The sequence below is a fragment of the Physcomitrium patens genome, chromosome 14 (genome assembly GCF_059467195.1).
Source record: "Physcomitrium patens ecotype Gransden chromosome 14, ASM5946719v1, whole genome shotgun sequence".
NCBI lineage: Eukaryota > Viridiplantae > Streptophyta > Bryopsida > Funariales > Funariaceae > Physcomitrium > Physcomitrium patens.
Window position 1 is genome coordinate 2171937 of NC_143423.1, and position 18139 is coordinate 2190075.

The following is an 18139-nucleotide window of genomic DNA, read 5'->3' on the forward strand; positions in this document are numbered from 1 at the left end:
AAATTTAAAAATTTAAAAATTATAAAACTATTTAAAAATTCCTTCAATTCATGTTTATGAAAATTACATATTTAGGGCAAACAACTTTCTTTTCTATAAGGTACATTTTTAATAATTTTTTCATCACTTATGAGTCCTATTAATGGATTTTAATTGATAGAATTATTATAAATATACTTTCATTTTATTTAAATATAAAATACTAAGATTAAAAAGTCTTTTTTATTATTTATATATATATTAGAATTTAGATAGGTTTATAAATTAAAATAGTCTTATTAGAAGAAAAAAAATTTATAGAAATAGAGTCTTGGTAAGTCTTAAAGGCAATTATCTTAATTAGTTTAGTATTTTTGCTTATTATTAAGTATCAATGTTTAGTTATTGAGACCGATTTCTACATTGGTCTTCTATCTATATTTATTGTTTATAAAAATCTATAAATATTAGTTAAAAATTAAAAGATGTGTAAAAAACTTCATAGCTTTTTTAGTTATTTATAGAATAAATATTATTTTAATTGATTTAAATTTACTTTATTACTATTAAAAATATCAAGGTAAAAAATATAGTTTTATTTTAATATTTTCATTAAAATATAAATTATAAGAATTGAAAATTTTTATTTAAAATTTTTAGAATTTTTTAGAGTAATTTTCAAGACTTGGGTAAAAATGAGTCTTATCACTTTTGGAGATTATTATGAAGAAATGGAGTAAAATTTGAAGGCCTAAGAAAATTAAAATATTAAGTGGATGTTTTCAAATACTATAGTTAAGTCAAAATAAAAAATATTAATTCTACTAATAAAAAATAGGAGAATCAATAACTAGTATAAGAAGAAAAATATACAAGTGTCATGTAAGTTATAGCATCTAGAATGTAGTTAGGATGATAAGACTAAGGCCTTATGGCTTCTCTAGAACACTCATATATACTACTTGAGAGCCTTATTGAGGCTTAAATTCTTGATCTCTTAAGCAAGTTATCCTTAAAATAAAAATTATTTATTTAATTTTTTATTATTTATATTTTATTTTAAAATCATTATAATTTATTTTTAGTAACTTAAATTTTTATGTTTTTATATTATTAAAAAAAATTATCTATCTAAAAGTATGTTATTTTATTTTTATTTTTTACTAGGTAAAAATTCAATGACTAGATTATAATTAGTTTTGTGATGTGTAATTTTTTTATTGTACTTCTATCACTTTTTTGTTGTTGTTATTATTGTTCTTTTTATTTTTCTTCTTTTGTTTCTTCTTGTTCATACTATCAATTAAATTTTTAAAAAAATAAAAACTCTTAATTGAGGCCATCTTATAATTTGAGGTAAAGGATGATTTTATCCTCACATCACTCTAAAAAACAATCAATTGCATCAAAAAGTTCAATTAATCTTTCTTCTCGTTGAAAACTAATTTTTCTAAAGTCTATGATAAAATCTCATAGACATCTTTGATTCAATCAATAAGACGTTTGAGATTCAATGATCAATTTTGTCATATGCTAATAATTCTATTCTTTGGAATAAGTAACTCAGTAAAAATCAATAGATCTTTATAAAATAATTTCTTATTGACAAGATGATAAGACAAGGGCGCTCTTTAATTCTATACATTTTTATCATTATAGGAGAAATATTAATTTAATTTAAAAGAATCCCAACATCATTGATCTTTTTTGTAATCCATTTAATAAATTAAGTTTTGACTTATATTCATATTTTTGGATCACATGAGAGGAACATATGACTTACTTTATAAAATTTAGAAGGAACTTTTTACAAAAAATATTCCATTCAATCAATTAGGTTGATAATATATATATATATATATATATATATATATATATATATATATATATATTCATTTAAATGGCATAATATTTGATTTTAAAAAGAAATTATATTAATTTGGCTCATATGGCACAAAAGTATGGTAGTTAATACATAAAAATAAAAAATCAATCCAAATATTGATATTAATTGTATCTTATGTTCTTTCTTAAAATTTAAAATAATCTTATATAGATTTTGGAAGTAGCAACAAGCATGTAAAATATTGAACTAGACAATATTCTTCTTTGACAAACTTATTACAAACCTTTGGTGGTGGAGGCCTTTTGTTATGTACTATGAGATTTAATTAACTTCATATATTTATTTAAAAGTATAAATAGTATGATGGAAAAATAAATAGATGCATAGATTGATTAATAGATAAATAAATTATTTATATGTCTATACATTTGTAAATCCATATATATTTATATGTCTATACATTTATAAATATTTAAAATAAGAAAAATATCATATATATCCTTCAAAAATACTTAAATTTTAAGAATATCCTTGTATTTTTGATAGTAGAAAATATATCCTTTAAATTTGTGAAAATAGCAAATATATCCTTATTTGTGATAACATAGCACCAACATTCCTTGTTTACATGTTGTTTAAGGTCCAAATAGTAGACTACATAAATTTTACTATACATCTTTTTGACTTATCAAGAATTTAAAAAAAAAAAAAAAAAAAAAAAAAAAAAAATCTTTTCATTGTAAAGTGTATATCAATCAACATGTAATGTATATCAATTAGTGTTTAATGATTAGACATTGTAGAGTCCACTATGAAGATTGATGGAAATGGAAGAAGCTTTGTCTACAATATGTGTATGTGAAATGTACACATATGTGTATGTGCATTATTAACTAGGATTTTTGTCAATTTTCAATGCTAAAAAATGTGCATGTGTATTGAAAACTTATTCAAGCTAATTGTTTGAACTATATTGTATACTGAAAAGATTAGATATCATTGTAAGTTTTGTTTATAACTCTCGCTTGAATTTGCAAATTACTTATTACAATTCATCTAATTTGAGTAATTTTTTTTTTTTGGTTGTTAGAAAATATTAGACAATAGAAACAAATTTTGAAAAAAAGTAGAAAAAAAGATATATTTTTTTTTCTTTACTAGAATTAGATTTGTTTGGTCTCAATTTTTACAATCCTTAAATGATACAATTTTTTCAAGCATTCTATATATATTGCACAAGTTAAATTAATATAAGTGCCTATCTTAGAACAAAATATTCTTTTGAACAATCTTGGATCAGGTGTAGAGAGTGGGAGTTAATAATAACATTGACCTAACATTCTTATAATTTGTAGTTGAAATTTGTGAACCATGATATTACAAACTACAATTTTTTCTTCACATGTGTATTTTATAGGGGATGATTGCCCAAGTTGATATTTTGTAACTCTTGTACTAAACTTCAATATGGTCTTTTGGAGCATTAGAGTGTTTGTAAATCAATTTAGAAGAGCACTTTAACAAAGTCTTTTTTTTCCCGCAGATCTTGCTTCTTTCGTTTGTATATCATGGGCACATGAATTGCATGCTTTTGTTAAATGCTTGACATGAGATCTGTGGGGGACTATGCAAGTAAGGAGCCTTAATTAGCATATAAGGTGGCTTTGATCTCCTAATCATTTTTAATTATGGTGTATGGATGAGCTTGATATCATTCTACATCCTAAAATATTTTAAATAAAAACCATGTCAGAGTTAAAAAAGAGGCACAACAAAAGCTGTGAAGCCCTTGATTTGGATCCCATTTGCTATTATCACAAATCTGAGGGATATATTAACTATAATCAAGAATACAAGGGTATTCTTGATATTTCAACATATTTGAAGGGTATATATGGTATTTTTCCTATACAAATGTCAATACAGAAATCATCCATCCAAGGAGCCGCAAACGTGACGGCGTCTAGCGGCGACGGTGACGACTTGAAGCGAGTCCGTCATGACGTCTCACGAGAATTAAGATCGCGATTAGCGACGATCAATTATTCGTCTCCACCGTTGCTCCGCGACGGATTGCAAGGATTTCAAAGACGATGAGGAATGTTGTGGTATAATGACCACTTCGGTCACGAATTCCACAAGCACCGGCACACTGAACCGTGCGGTGCTGCTCGATTTGAAGACAATGCTGGGCATCCCGCTTGACAAGGCCGCAAGGATATGAAATCCCGTCTTGCCGAACTGAACCATAGACGGCAATGATCAGTTGCATGTCCACCGTCTTCGGAAGGACGCTCGTGTTGCTGCGCTAGAAATTCGGACTCTAGGGGCATCTGTTATCCCATGATGCCGTCTGAACATGTACGTCTTTCACCACTAGCATGAGCTGTCATGACTATCCTGCTGCCCCGGAGTTGCGAGGCATGCCTTTAAATGGGCTCCGTTGCAATTACGAGCTCCTTGACTTCGGTCTCTCTCACTGCCGACCATGAAATCTTGGCACAGGTTAGGGTGTGGTGTGGGGGCTTCGGTGTTTTAATGGGCATTCGACAAACATCCTATTCGTATTGAGCGTGAACAGTGGTTTTGGCTATTTAACGCGTGGCTTGGCAACCAGTCTGCCTTTTTGAGCTCAGTTTTGGTAAAGCAACTATTCTTCATATTCGACTGTAGGAGTGTTTGGTCGGAGTATTTGGAAAACGCACGGTACCTGGTCGAAGGTGAATTGACCAGAGTTTGAAGGTTAGCCTCTGGCATCGCAGTGTTGTCATGACACAAAGTTACATGATGATGATGATGATGATATGTATACAAATAAATTTGTATCCCTCGGGACAAGTGATGCGACACTGGTGGACAACTTATGTTCACGGCCTGGAGACGAGCTGAATATTTGTTCAATTAGAAACCTAAATGTACCAATAAGAACGCAATTTCAGCGTCCAGTTCTCGTCAAGTGGAGATTGGGGGCGAGCTTGATGATAGCAGTCAAGCGTAACACAGAGCAATATTCACGTGAGTCCGACAGGCTGCCAGCCGTGGATTTGGTTTTCCGTCTGACAGGTGGTCAATCAAATGTTTATTTCAAAGCAACATAGCATAAATCCTCACAAACCTGTTTGTGAAGGATTGGAATTCACGTGTAATTGCTTCACAAGGATCAAACGGGAGGATAGAGCTTACACCTCTGCACTGTTGTACGTTGCTGGTAGCCATGTTGGCCCTCATGATAGCCCCTATACAAGGCGAGAGCTCGGATTTGACAAAGTTTTTGGATCTGTAGACGTCACTCTTGGAGGCGATTGTGATTGAGCCGTAGAAAATGAGGCCAAAAATACATGGCTCACTTGGATTAAAGGCAATATTATCCCATGTAGTTATTTGTCAAATTGCCAACACACAGACTAAAGTTCAGGATTTGCGAATCATTGCCACGTATGCTGCGATCACGTGCCGGCTGGGCTGGACAACGAATGCAGCCATATTAGCTACTTGCCCTTATATTGATCCTAGATGTTCCAGGGAATCCTGTAGATCCATTCTGCAGGAGGACCATAACTAGACGCATATTCCGTCGTTGTATGTAATCAACACAAGGCTTGCTCTGGACCAGGAGATGAGAATACCTGCCATTGCATTCCATTTAACCTCTTTCAAAATCTGGTGAAGTTTAGATGCGATCAACTGTATCCGCATTTATTAATCTCTTTGTAACTCAGTATGACTCTCACATACAACTTTGCACCAAGCCTGGGATTGCAATCTTTTTCTATATCGTTTATGTTACCACGTCATGTGCCAACAGTGCAGATCATTTTCTGGGCCTACACTTCAAGTTTGTGTCCACTCCTGTGAACCCCGCAGGAGTATATTTCGGTTCAGTGCAAGGAATTTATAGGGTGTACCCTGGTCCAGTGAGTGAGTCATAGAATGAGTCATCTGAATTCCAAGTTACCTTGACAAAAGTTTATCACATCTACTAGTATGAACCATCTCGCTTCACGATGCTGAGGCCTCAAAACTTTGCAGAAGAAACTTGCAGAGCTTTAAGCCGACTGGGCCCTTTTTCACACCTTGAACATCACAAGTGTAATGGTGGCAGCCTATCTGGGCTTCTACTACATCAATCATTTTCATGTTCTACAGGTTACACGCAAGTAGTAAGACTGCCTTTCCATGCACTATTATTGTTTTTAATCTTTTTGCACATTCACTCCCGCGATGCCAATCGAAACTGCCCGCATCAACGTAATACTTTTCTTAAATTCGCCTTGAATGCCAGATTGAAGCTATAATCAAAGTTGAACGAGATCCATACCCTTGCCATCCAACAGCAGGCAGGCAGGAACTTTGATTCACGGATTTATGTGGGTACTGAGTCCTGCCAACTTTACCGTGCAAGTAATCGATTCGAAAACACATCAGAAAGCATGACGAATGCATGTGCATTGAGAAATCATCACAGAAGGAAAATTGCGAGAAACATGTACCTCCCTCCTCCTTGGTCTCATTATTGATGTCGACTGGGGGTAACTGACAAATGCGTATGCTTTTCCAGCTCGGGTGGAAATCCGCTCGGAGAATCCGGACCCAACACCGCAACTCCCAGCGAACAGGGGGTTGTTCAAAGTACACGAACGGCTTTCAACGCCGACATAACGGAGAGGGCTACATGCACCCAACATGCGAGCCAGCATCCGAGCCCCCGGGACCATGCCCCGAGACAATTCGCATCGCGGAAGATGCATCAGCTGATCGTGCGGCAGGTTTTCGATCAACATGACGTGGATCTGTCGTCCGGGTCGTGATCCTCGTGATCCCGCCAGTCGCATGAGTACACCTCGGCCTGAATCGTAGGAGTCCTTTCCGACCCTATAGTATTTTTTGTTTTTTTGTATTTTGATTTTCTATATTTTATGCACATATTTTTCCCATTCGCGCTGATCATGAAACGGCGAAGGTCCGATGCTAGAACCCATACACATCAGATCTGGGTCTCACGTCGTCTTGTGTTCGGGAGGTTGCCTTACGGATCCACCAACCGCACCGTATGACTTCGCAAAACATGATAAGCATCTGTCTGATATATCTTCAACGACAAACACTACCGACACAGGCTAGACGTCGATCGTTGACAAAGCCCACCAAACTCATGGCATGCGTTGAAAAGAGGCGCTTGCCGCTTTTTGCTGCGATGCAATCAGTGGGGCTCTGATTCCGAGCCCTTTTCTTCGATGGCTTCCTTGCTTCGTTCGCTTGGACTAGTTGCCCTGCTGCTAGACCTGCATCGATCTTCGTCGCTTCAAATCCATATCTTCATCGCTCTCTTACATTTTCTTCCGATTCCATCCCCACAGTTCTGGCCCCTTGACATTCTGATCCATGCTGTAGCATGCTGATCGACTAAAACGACCTGCTCGACGACGCCAAAGCATGGTTCGGGGAGTTTCTGTGCACATGTTGCGCAGCGATAAGCTTCTCAACATGTGATTTCAGCAATTGTTGGCTTATAAAGCCAGATTATAGTAAACAAAATAGTATATTAACAAGTATGATGCTAACATATAGTAGCTCAGTTAGATAAGTATGATGATGTGGAGGATGTTGGCGGCTTGAAAGTTTCTTTGGCCAATAATATATATATATATATATATATATTTATTTATTTATTTATGTAGTGTGTTGAGGGTTTTGTTGACTGTTATGAATTTTGGAATTGAAGTTGTTCCAATTTTGATAAAATAATATTTGGTTTTGCTTGAGGAAGATTGTGTTTAACGTCATGGTTGTAGTTGTTTGATAGTTTTATTGGTCCAGGTTGAGTTCAAATTTATGTTATTATTTGTTTTGGGTATTTGAGATTTGTAAAATATCTTCGTGAATATGGATTGTATGAAGAATACACTTAAATAAAGTTCGTATAATAAGTAAATATAAAGAACAAAAGTTAGATTTAACTTATACACTAATAATTAAATTACTATTATTATTTATATGTTTCCTTGAAAATTTAGGAAGTTGAACATGTATTTTTCTTTTTATAAATTTAACATAGTTTGGTGATTTATTATATGGTGAATAGGTAATTTATACAATTATATATGTAAGAATATATCTTTTTGGCAGTAGAAAAATTATTAATGAATATAATGATAAAAAAACAAAAGTTTGCAAAATTATCATGAATCATGTATTGATAAATATATTTAATTTGGTATAATAGTATGAAAAAAAATTAAAAACCAATGTAAAAGTAGTAATAAAAATTGGTATATAAACATCAAAACCATGTAATAATGATTGTTAAATATCATAAAAATAACAAAATATTTAGATTGATTGTGAGATCATCTATCTTTACATCAAACCTTAATTTTTTTAATTTTTTATTTATTGCACAAAAATTACATAGTAATTGAAAAAAAAAAAAAAAAAAAAAAATTATCACAATGAGTTATCGAGTCACAAATACGAACAGATACTGACAAAGTATTTCAGTACAACAATCTATAAAAATTGAAGGTCATTCTAGAAAATATAAATAGAATGAGAACAAACACATTGTCTGATATTAAAAACTTAATGGACAGTTGTTGTTCACGAATGAAGGCACAAATATCAACATGCAATTATATATATATATATATATATATATATATATATATATGTGAGTATGTGTGTATATATACACAATGAACACTCATTGTACACCCTGTGAATTACACGTCTTATTTTCGATGTTATAAATCCTGCATATTAAACCTACGGTGATGTTACAAAAATAATCTGAAAAAGAAAGGAACAAAACAGATACATCACTTTTACTACGCTATTATTCTAATGCGAATTAGAATCTTTTAAAATTAGTTAATTGACCAACAGAATAAGAGTTTAAAATGTGAAGAATATGACCTATCATGATGTGTAAATAGAAAGATAGATAGATAGAACCGAAGATCCAGAGTCCGGAGGCAGTAGACTGAATTCGAAGCAAAAACGGCGCATCCTCAAAAATTCAGCGTCGGAAGAAAGCGAGCGTTAGAATTCTGCATCCTGCACAGAATCCCACGGAGACCACAATAATCTCATGCAACCAAAACCAAGCCCTGTTTACTGCATTCTAATCCATGGCGACACTGGCACCAGAAACACCTATCACACCGGAAACATCAAGCTCTGAGACTGTGCAGCAACAGTAAAACGGAGCAAACGAAACGATCAATCAATTAATCAATCAATCAAACAAACAAACAAGGAAAGGAGACTCTGATTGATACACCAGAGGGAAACTACGCACCCGGGTGGCGAAAGAGAATCAGTGCAGGAAGGAGACAACGAAGCCCAGAAGAGACCCTGCACAACTGCATCGGCGCAGGATCATGCAGCAAAGGCAGGGAGAAGGAAGGCGGTTGCCGATCACCGCTCGCTGTTGCTCGCCCCGACGGCCTCGACACGGTTCGGCGCAGTCGGGTTCAAAGAGGTGAAGCGCAAGCCACAGCCTGCACTACAATCATGAACCCGGGGGATATTCGAGCTCATATCATCAAACGAGACAGAATCCAATTAGGAAGGTGCGCGCCTCATGAAGTGGTCTCAACCACGACAAACTCACCCAACCTGTGAGGAAGCGAGGACGGCCGAAGGCGACGGTTGGAAGAGAGAGAACCCAACTGATGACGCACGGCGAGCGGCAACAGCCACACGACAAAGGTGCACTACAGGTAGGCGACCCGCAAGCGACTCGGCGCAGGACAAAGCGGGAGGAGAGAGAGAGAGAGAGAGAGTGCGAGTTGGGCGGGTTGGCGTTGGTCGGGGGTAGTGGACAACATCACACACTCACTCGCATCTCTCTGCATGGCCCCACTTCCCACCACCACCCACCACTTCCTCCAGCTCCTTCCCTAGACAAAGTACGTAGGGTGCGGAGGAGGTTTCGATGGCTTTTTGTCTAGCACTCCCAGCAGTGAGCCTGAGTGCGATAGCGAAGTGGCGCTCGGTGTAAACACAACGATCTCGTTGACATGAAAGCATCAGAGCCCAAACCCTTCCTGCTTCCTCCTCTTCACAGCATCAGCTCGAAGGGTGCATGCAGTGCGAGGGGGACAGGAGGAGTAAAGTAGGTGAATGATGCCGATGGCTTGATTTGTCGGGGCGGTGCCATTATACAGCGCAATCTCTATCGTAAGCTAGCTGTATGTCTCTCCCTTCTCTGTCACGCACTCGCGATCTCTGTCCACACTTCCGCCTCCCCCCTCCATCTCCTTCTTCCTCTCCGCACCTCGGCCGACCCCGAGAGAGCTCTCACTCTCTACCTCAGTATACTCTGGGCCTGCCCGATTTGGATGAATGCTTCCGTTCGTTTTTGGTGGATGTTTCAGATGCGCGGTGGATGGCGGCGTGGTCATCCCTCATCTGTGGTTTCCGCAATGGGACAATTATTGGTTTGTGTTCTTCTTTCTTCTGAAAATTTCATGTAGAATTTTTATGTGTTGCTTATGTGAGTCTTGTTAATTAAAACAATGGTGTTTGTGTTTGTGCTTGTGTGTGTTATTAAACACAGTTGTTGCAAAAGTATTGACATTCACCATATATAACTATAAATTCTTTTAAAATAATTAATGCTAATGATAAGAAATAACTTTGTACTTTCTTAAATTGTTGAGATATTTTTTGGAAAATAAACATTATTATGTGTACATACATACACTTGTGAATTCTTTTTGTGTAACAGAAAATATGAAGGAATATTGACAAAGACCAAACAGAAACATAAAAATACAAACTAAGTTCAACTCACATTTGAATATGCTAAAATAACATTAGATACTGAAAGCTTGCATCTATATATAAGAAAAAATCCAATACTTTCAAACAATATAAATAATGATAATATAATCAATGTGAGATTTTAGAAACATTACACATGGTTTTGGAAGGAGCTACAACCCAACACATTTAACAACACCGTGTCTTATACCCAAAAATTCTACGAGAATTTTTGTTGGAATCTACTGTACAATCAAAACGAATAAACGTTTGTAAGATGTCATGTCTTAAATTAGGTCCATTGTTATATGTGGAGTTTTTATTTATTTATTGATTTATTTATTTTCTAGGATGGGTGTCTACCTACACCTCCAAAAAATTACTCACCACCTTGAGATCTAATTTGTATTGATAATATCTAAACCCACGATGCCATCAATTTTAAAATGAAATGACCAACTTCCAAGCATTAAATAACTTATCTAGAAGCTTCACAAGTAATATTTCTGAACATACCTTGACATTGTTGGACTCATTTGACAATACATTATAGCTTTAAATATCAGAAATTCGCCAATAAAAACTTCTTCTTTTTTATTATCACAACCACCCATTTAATTAGTATTTGAGTTTAGTACTATTACTTATGTTTACTCATGCATGAAGTGAAAATTTTAAATGAACCGAAATAATTTTAGATGTTATCAAGCAGAGAACAGGTCTTGATTGTGCCTGAATTCTTACTTGTAAGATCAAAATGCTTTGTTGCCAACTATTTTATTGTATTATCTTATAGTTTTTAAACTTAAAATAAATTGATTCAATTAAATAAAAATTTTATTTTTTCTTTTTTTTTCTTCAAATAATATGTATATATGTATTATACCCTGTAATAAATGAAAAATTCTGAATAATATGATAAAATTTGAAATTCCATTCAGATTTGGTGTAGATTCATTGGATCACCATCAAAACTAGTAACAATCTGCAAAACAATTATCAGGTATCAAAAACCATTTTCTCATTTATAATATCAAGCATGCTTTGTACTAGCACTTGTTTTTAAAAACATTTTTTTCACTTTTCCATTTTTCCAGTGGAAGAAGTTTATTGTAAAATATATTATGTACTCAATTTACATGCTATTGGAAAATTATAGAAAAAACATAACCATAAACCTTTTTATTTCTGAAATAAAAATCTAAAAAACCAATTTTCTCCAGATGTTTATCCCCGATTAAGTTGAGGTTTAATTACAAATATTATTACTAAACATGTTAGTGTTAAATTTACGTATTCTTTCAGTTTTGCAAAAACTTTAATGTTAATCTGAAAAATGTGCAATTATTGTAAATTAATGTAGTTATCTAGTCTTTGCAAGCACCGGAATAAAACTAGATTAGACAGCAAGTGGAATTAGTGCCACACAAAAATTTAAAATTTAAAATAATAAAATGTAGCAATGCAACCAAATCAAGTATCATATTTCAGATGTTGAAGTCACTATAAAAGTTGGGTGGATTCATCAAAGTTGAATTATTCTCCATGAGTGGTGTCCCTTCCACCACACTTCTTTATCAAGAGTGCAAATACAGAAACCTTGCTGTCAATGGAAGCCTCCATAGAAGAAGAAAGGCGGAAGAAGTTAGACAAGCAACAATGAATAGGAAGAAGACTAAGGAGGAGACGAAGAAGAAGAAGAAGAAGGGGTTTCAATGAGCGAGGACCACCAAATGCATGCAATTTGTATGTGTGGGGTGGAGCCCTAGTGAGCCATGGCCAAAGTAGGAGGGAACACAACAATATTTCTTTGAAATTTTTCAACAATATTTACTTTGAAAGTAGGAGGGAACACAACAATATTTCTTTCTTTATTTATTGAGGTGTCATTGTGGATGAGCAAGGAGTTATTGTATTTTAGAAAAATAAATAAATAAAAGAAAAAAGTGTCAAGAACAAAGGAAAAGATGTGCCTTTTCTCTTTTTGGTGATGATGTGTGTTCCTTCAGGGAAATCCAACAATGCTTTTGTGGGTTCAATGCATAGCTCAATCCGTCGAAGTTTCATAGCTTTATTGATCTTTTATTTATCTGTTTTATTCAATTTTCTGTATATTTGTGAGATAAGAAATTGAATAGCATTGTTTCAAACCTTCCCATTCTTAAGGTAAAGGCCAAATGGAGCTTCAAAACATGTTTCAAAATTTTAATTGAAACATGAAAAGTAAACAAATCCACTAACTCTGCCCATTTTTCAAGTGTGGTTATCCTTAGAAATTGCCAAGTCACAAATCACCATCCTTGTTCCAAAGGATGCAAAGCCAATGTATGATGGCAAATAATATTAAAAAAAAAAAAAAAAAACGGATGAAAAAAATATGAAATAAAAAAAAATGCCGAGACCTAAACTTCTTCGTAGATGTAATAAATAAAATAGAAGCTTATGATTGACGATGAAACCCACTTTCATCATTGCCATAGAACTTAATTATGAAGGTTGGAGGGAGATTTTTTTCCCTACCTTTTTAAGGAAAAAGAGAAAAGAAATAGGCCTGGGAATAATAATAATAATATTTATTATTATTATAACATTGCACATTGTGAGATCCACTTGCCAAAAGAGGCAATGTATGTGGCCATAGAATGAGCCGCCCGCGACACGTAGAATTGAAGAAGGGCCAGAAAATTAACACTCTAAGAATAGCCCATCACAAAATTAAAAATTAAAAATTAAAAAAAATCGCCTTCAAACCCCCTTCTTGAGTGATTCTTTCTTAAAGTCATCCCCTTATTTAGCCATTTCCTTTTCCTTTTCTCCCCCATCTTTTATTTTCTTTTTCCCCTTGTAGTTAAAAGTGGAGCAATCGATAAATTTAATACGGTGGGGGGGAATTATGAGAGTGGCCCACAGTAAGTGAAGGGGGGTGGGGGAACAAAATTGTGAAAGCTCACCCTCACATCCCCAAACAAGGGAAGCTTCTTTCCCAATGCTAAAATAAAAATAACACCCTCATCATGAGGAAGGCCAAATACAGGGTCTCCATGCCCAGCCCCAGAGCTCCACCCGTTAATTATAGCCCATGACCCGGTGGGGGACCAGAACGGAACGGAGCAGAATAGCTCTCCTCCTGGAACCCGTCCCACATAAATGCCAACCTAATCAGATCCCAAGCTTGAGCTAATCCAGTAGCCTAATCCTGTGTCAGAGTGCCCCTTCTATAGCACTAATCCTATGATTAGCGCCACTGGGTGGGGACTAAGCCAGCAACAATGGGCACTCAAATGTAAGCAGAAATGAGCAACAACAAACGGGTTACCAAACCCTAAAAAGAGGGTCTCATAAGGCAGTCAACTTTCATCTACTCTCTCGTCGTACCGTATGATGCTGACGGGTACGTCATCGAGAAAGGGCTCCGGCTTCCAAGTCCTGAGAATCGAGGGGCGAAACGGAAGGGGTGGAGTTGAGGTGCCGAGCAGGAGGGGAAGGAAGGGGAGGGAGTACTAATTCAGGGGCAAAGGGGGCACACTATTCAGGCCCAGGCAAGGGGACAGCGGAGGGGAAGAACCGGGAGGGAATCCGGGGCAGGGGTTAAAGCATGTCGCGGGAGGAGCTCCCCCCCTGCCGCCGTGTCAGGCCCCCAGTGGCAGGACCTACCGCGATGTTGACATGGCGGCCAGCCTGACTATAGAGGGGCCGGAGCTCCGCAGCCCGGTGCTTGCTGTCTTGGCCGCTGGCTGGCCCGTGCTGCGAGGGGAGGGAGGGGGGGGGGGGCTGCCTGCCTGGATGCCGAGAACCTGGATGAAGCGGATGAGAGCTAGCAGTAAGCAGCAGCAGGAGCAGCAGCCTGCCTGCTTGCCTGTCGTGCGAGCGAGCGAGCGAACAAGCCAGCAGCAATCTGGAAAGCCGCCCCCACGCCTCGCCTGGTTTGCTGCGAGGCGAGAGCCTTGCATGCAACAACAACTACAACATGGTAAAAAATCAACTAACTCGCTCTCTCTTGGCTGTGTCGCGGCCACCGCTCGGGGCTCGTCGTTTGTTGACGGTTTGCTGGTGACAGGCGTCGATTGCTTCCATGTACTTGTGAGCGTTTCGGTGGACTCGAATTTCCCGCGTTGGCTTTCTGTGCTGGTGAGAGGTGCTTGTTGAAAGTCGTCCAGTGATTTTTTTTATTTTTTTTATTTTTTTTATTTTTTCCTTTAATTTGTAGCTTTCCTGAGAGCGTATAGATGGATTATAGGAAAGTGATTTGAGTTGAGTTGACGTGATTTGGTCATGGTTTGTAGCTAGAGGAGGAGGAGAAGGAGGGCGAGGAGATGGAGGGGATGGGAGGAAGGGGTTGTGGTGGCAGATTTGGTGACTTATTGATGGATTAGACGTGACGTGATGTGATTGATGATCAGTAATGTCTGGTGGGAACTCGAGGGTGTTTGGTGGACAACGGTGGTGGTACCGTAGTAGGGTCGGGAGAGGCATGAGGGTGAGAGAGAGGAAGAGCGAGAGCACATGGAGGTTCTGATCTGAGAATGGTTCCTCCACTCCCTGGAGAATTCTGGAAATCTATTGCAAATTCCCTTCTCCCCCCCCCCCCGGAGATTTGTCATAACCTTCTTGTGGAGAGGCGCTGTGGAGATTTCTTGGTTTGATTCTGCGCGATCCGCCCTTGGTATTGGAGGTTGACGGCTGTTTATTATTATTATTATTATTATTTTTTCTTGTTATTTTTTCCCTTGGAATGTGAAGATTGATTCGACGCAAAGCGACTAAGAGGCCTTTGAAGCGGTGGTTGTCAACTGTTCCGCTTAAGCTTGTGCTATATTATCTGATTTTGGAATGCCGGCGCTGTGGGGGAATTGAATTACGAGATTGAGTGCTTTTGTGATCATGCGGTTTCTGAAACGTCTTCGTCGTTCTTTTTTGTTACGGGCTTTAAATCTTCCCGTGGTTCACCTTCTCCGAGGACCGTCTTGACACTCAAGGTTTTCCGAAGACCTTCTCATCCTCTTCTTCCCCTTGTATTAAAATTGAAGCTGGAGGTTGAATGTGGTGATGCCATGAGAAGCACCGGATTCTTTGTAGATAGCACACGAACCCTGCGGGTTTTCTTTCTGTAGATTTCTTTATTTATTTTTTGTTTTATTGTGCTGGATAGTGACCAATGCAGAGGTTGGAGTGTGCCAGTTTGTAATTTTCTTATAATTCTGAGCACGCTCTTCTTTTCATGCAGTTCGTTTCATTTCAGGAGAGGATAGAGTTCATGTCAAGCTGTGACTAATCATCACGGCTTTAAATTATCTAGTGCTCGAAGCATTCCAGTGTGTAAGCACATTGGATGGGAAGCAGATCAAGAAACAAAAGGGGACAATTCTTCAGGAGTTTTTCCAACTCCTCGGAGAAGAAATGCCAAGCGTGGCAGCCGCTGCCTTGAATCAGGATCCCGAAAATGCTGCCATGGTTATGAATGACGGTGAAGACGAATCTTCTTCAAGCAATGCCACAGTTAGCCTTGACTCCAAAATCTGGAACAAGTTACCACCCGAGCTTTTAGAAAAAATACATCTGTGTTTGCCTCTCATCAGCCTCGTCCGATTCCGATCCGTCTGCAAGGCCTGGGATCGAAGCGTCTTCGACGAAGGGTTTATCCAAGCGCGGAAGCAAAGCGTGTCTCAGAAGCCATGGATTATCGTCACTACAACAGCGCTCTCCATGTCTATGTTTGATACAGGCGAGTGTCCACGGCCTCCCCCTAACCTTTGATCAACTCCTGCATTCTTACATTTCTCTTCTCTCTCGTGCTGTGTATGGAATCGTGACTTGGCGGCCGCAAAGTGTGTCTCAGGCTCTCGCTACCCTGACGTGAATGTGGTGCCCGGGAATTAACTGAAACAGGTGACGAGACATGGATTGACATTCCTATCCCTTTCAATGCAAGCAAAGTGCATGTTGTAGCAGCGGCAGGAGGCTTGCTGTGTTTCTCCAATGCCTGGTTCCAATGGCCGGGAATGTACGTCGGCAACCCGGTGACCAACCGGTGGCGTCACTTGCCCCCCATGAACACCTTCCTCATCATCACAGTCGGTATGGTATACTTCGACGACACCCAGACCTTCAAAGTGTTTGTCTGCGGCCGCCGCGAAGATGACAACCTCATCACCGAGGTTTACGATTCAGTGGAGGATAGCTGGACACCGGGAGGGCTTCCGGCTGCATCTCGCAAGTATGGCGGCGACACTCTGGTGTGGCGTGATGGTGTCTTCTACTGCCTCACATTCCCTTACAGCACCCTGAACCTCATCGCCTACGACCTTGCCAAAGGTATCTGGTTCGACGTCCCTGTGTACATGCCGTCAGCCATCATGTCCCCCAACGTCGTCGCGTGCCATGACAAACTTCTGCTGATTTATGCAATGGAGGCAGAGGAAGGACATTTTGTCATACGGGTGTCGGAGCTAGACTTCGATATCTACGAGTGGGTGGAGGTCGAGAGAATGCCTCCTCAAATGTGCCGAGAATTCGAGAATCTGATGGTGCAGACGAAGCCACTGTGCTGCTTCAGCACGGGGGACTTGATTTTCTTCACGATTTCAAGCAACACTACCTATTATCCTGGCGCTGTGTTCGACTTGAAGAATCGGGTGTGGACGTGGTGGCCGTCAGCGGGCTTCCCACCTCACCTTCCTGAAGTCAACATGGGCCGCACCATCGGGTTGAGCTTCGAGCCCCGATTGCATGCACTTGTCTGAGCGTGTGTCGAAATCATGTGGATATCTATTGAAGTAATCCATGAGTGAGTTCCACCATGCAACGCTGGGGAGCTTAAGCCCCAAGACTCGCAACATTACTCATTTTTTTTGAGGATTTTGGGGACAGCGAAGGTGAACATCGCGGAAAATTAACGGATCCAGGATTGAAGAGTGTCTTGTTATTGGTGAAAGCTGTGCCGCTGAGAAGTATCCGGGAGCCTGGTTGATCTGCCAAGCAGATCTCCTCTTTTTAGTTCAATATTCTTTGATCCAATATTTGGTTTAGGGCCCACGTTTGCACTTGATTTGCACTCAGGATGGTCTAAATTGTCAAACGATAGAGAGGTTGTTGTAGCTCGTTGTTACGGAGTTAGCTGGAATTACCAATCTTTTTTTCCATGTATAGTGTTTTATATGAAACGTTGTAGTTGACAGGCAGAAACTTGTGCAAGGCTTCTCTTGAACCGCACTATTGGAAGATGCATCAGTTGCTGCCCTGTCTCAATTTGGTGGTACTTAAAATGTGTTGAGTATTAGTTTTCCCAAGGAAACTCTATCAGCGTGTTTTAAGCTTCAGTACCTGATCTGCGAACATGTGAATACTACAAAATTATTGGAAATTTGTGGCAGTCGACAATATTCGCGTTGTGGCTGCGGTGGAAGATCAAGCACAAGCTGCGGATTTGTGGTCCTCCACATACTAGTTCCCCTCTGATCAGCTGTCGTGATGAGCGTGCATGGACAGTGTTAAATTCCACACAGTATCAAGTCCGCCATGTGTATGTCATCCAGTTACTGTGTTACGACA

The 18139-nt window shown here is 38.4% G+C and overlaps 2 protein-coding genes and 1 long non-coding RNA gene across 6 annotated transcripts; 2 read left to right on the forward strand and 1 right to left on the reverse strand.

The window, feature by feature from the left end:
* Positions 1–8553: 8553 nt before the first annotated feature.
* On the reverse strand, positions 8554–13097 carry LOC112291125 (uncharacterized). Its single transcript, XR_002972342.3, has 2 exons — positions 9123–13097; positions 8554–8878 (listed from the first exon to the last, which is right to left on the reverse strand). It is a non-coding gene; the product is annotated as an uncharacterized LOC112291125 (long non-coding RNA).
* A 63-nt stretch (positions 13098–13160) lies between these two features.
* On the forward strand, positions 13161–15166 carry LOC141046199 (uncharacterized). Its single transcript, XM_090255577.1, has 2 exons — positions 13161–14719; positions 14875–15166. Exons 1-2 carry the CDS (start codon positions 14258–14260, stop codon positions 14962–14964), a joined length of 552 nt encoding a protein of 183 aa, XP_090111703.1. The 5' UTR covers positions 13161–14257; the 3' UTR covers positions 14965–15166.
* LOC112291571 (F-box/kelch-repeat protein At5g15710) lies at positions 14419–17907 on the forward strand. 4 transcript variants are annotated; one of them, XM_090255575.1, is made up of 4 exons: positions 14422–14561; positions 15332–15567; positions 15816–16313; positions 16478–17907. In XM_090255575.1, the coding sequence occupies exons 3-4, from the start codon at positions 15989–15991 to the stop codon at positions 17329–17331; spliced, it is 1179 nt and encodes a 392-aa protein (XP_090111701.1). In that variant the 5' UTR covers positions 14422–14561; positions 15332–15567; positions 15816–15988; the 3' UTR covers positions 17332–17907. The 4 variants fall into 4 exon arrangements, with proteins under 4 accessions (XP_090111702.1, XP_090111701.1, XP_090111700.1 ...); XM_090255576.1 differs by lacking the exon at positions 15332–15567 and having other exon boundaries at positions 14419–14561; XM_090255574.1 differs by lacking the exon at positions 14422–14561 and having other exon boundaries at positions 14601–15567.
* Positions 17908–18139: the final 232 nt, after the last annotated feature.

Bases quoted from the DNA above. Each gene is read 5' to 3' on its own strand.
- LOC112291571 (XM_090255576.1), top strand. From the start codon at position 15,989: ATGCCAAGCGTGGCAGCCGCTGCCTTGAATCAGGATCCCGAAAATGCT. The intron at 16,314-16,477 runs GCGAGTGTCCAC...TAACTGAAACAG, and splicing joins CATGTCTATGTTTGATACAG to GTGACGAGACATGGATTGAC.
- LOC141046199 (XM_090255577.1), top strand. From the start codon at position 14,258: ATGGCGGCCAGCCTGACTATAGAGGGGCCGGAGCTCCGCAGCCCGGTG. The intron at 14,720-14,874 runs GTGAGAGGTGCT...CATGGTTTGTAG, and splicing joins CGCGTTGGCTTTCTGTGCTG to CTAGAGGAGGAGGAGAAGGA.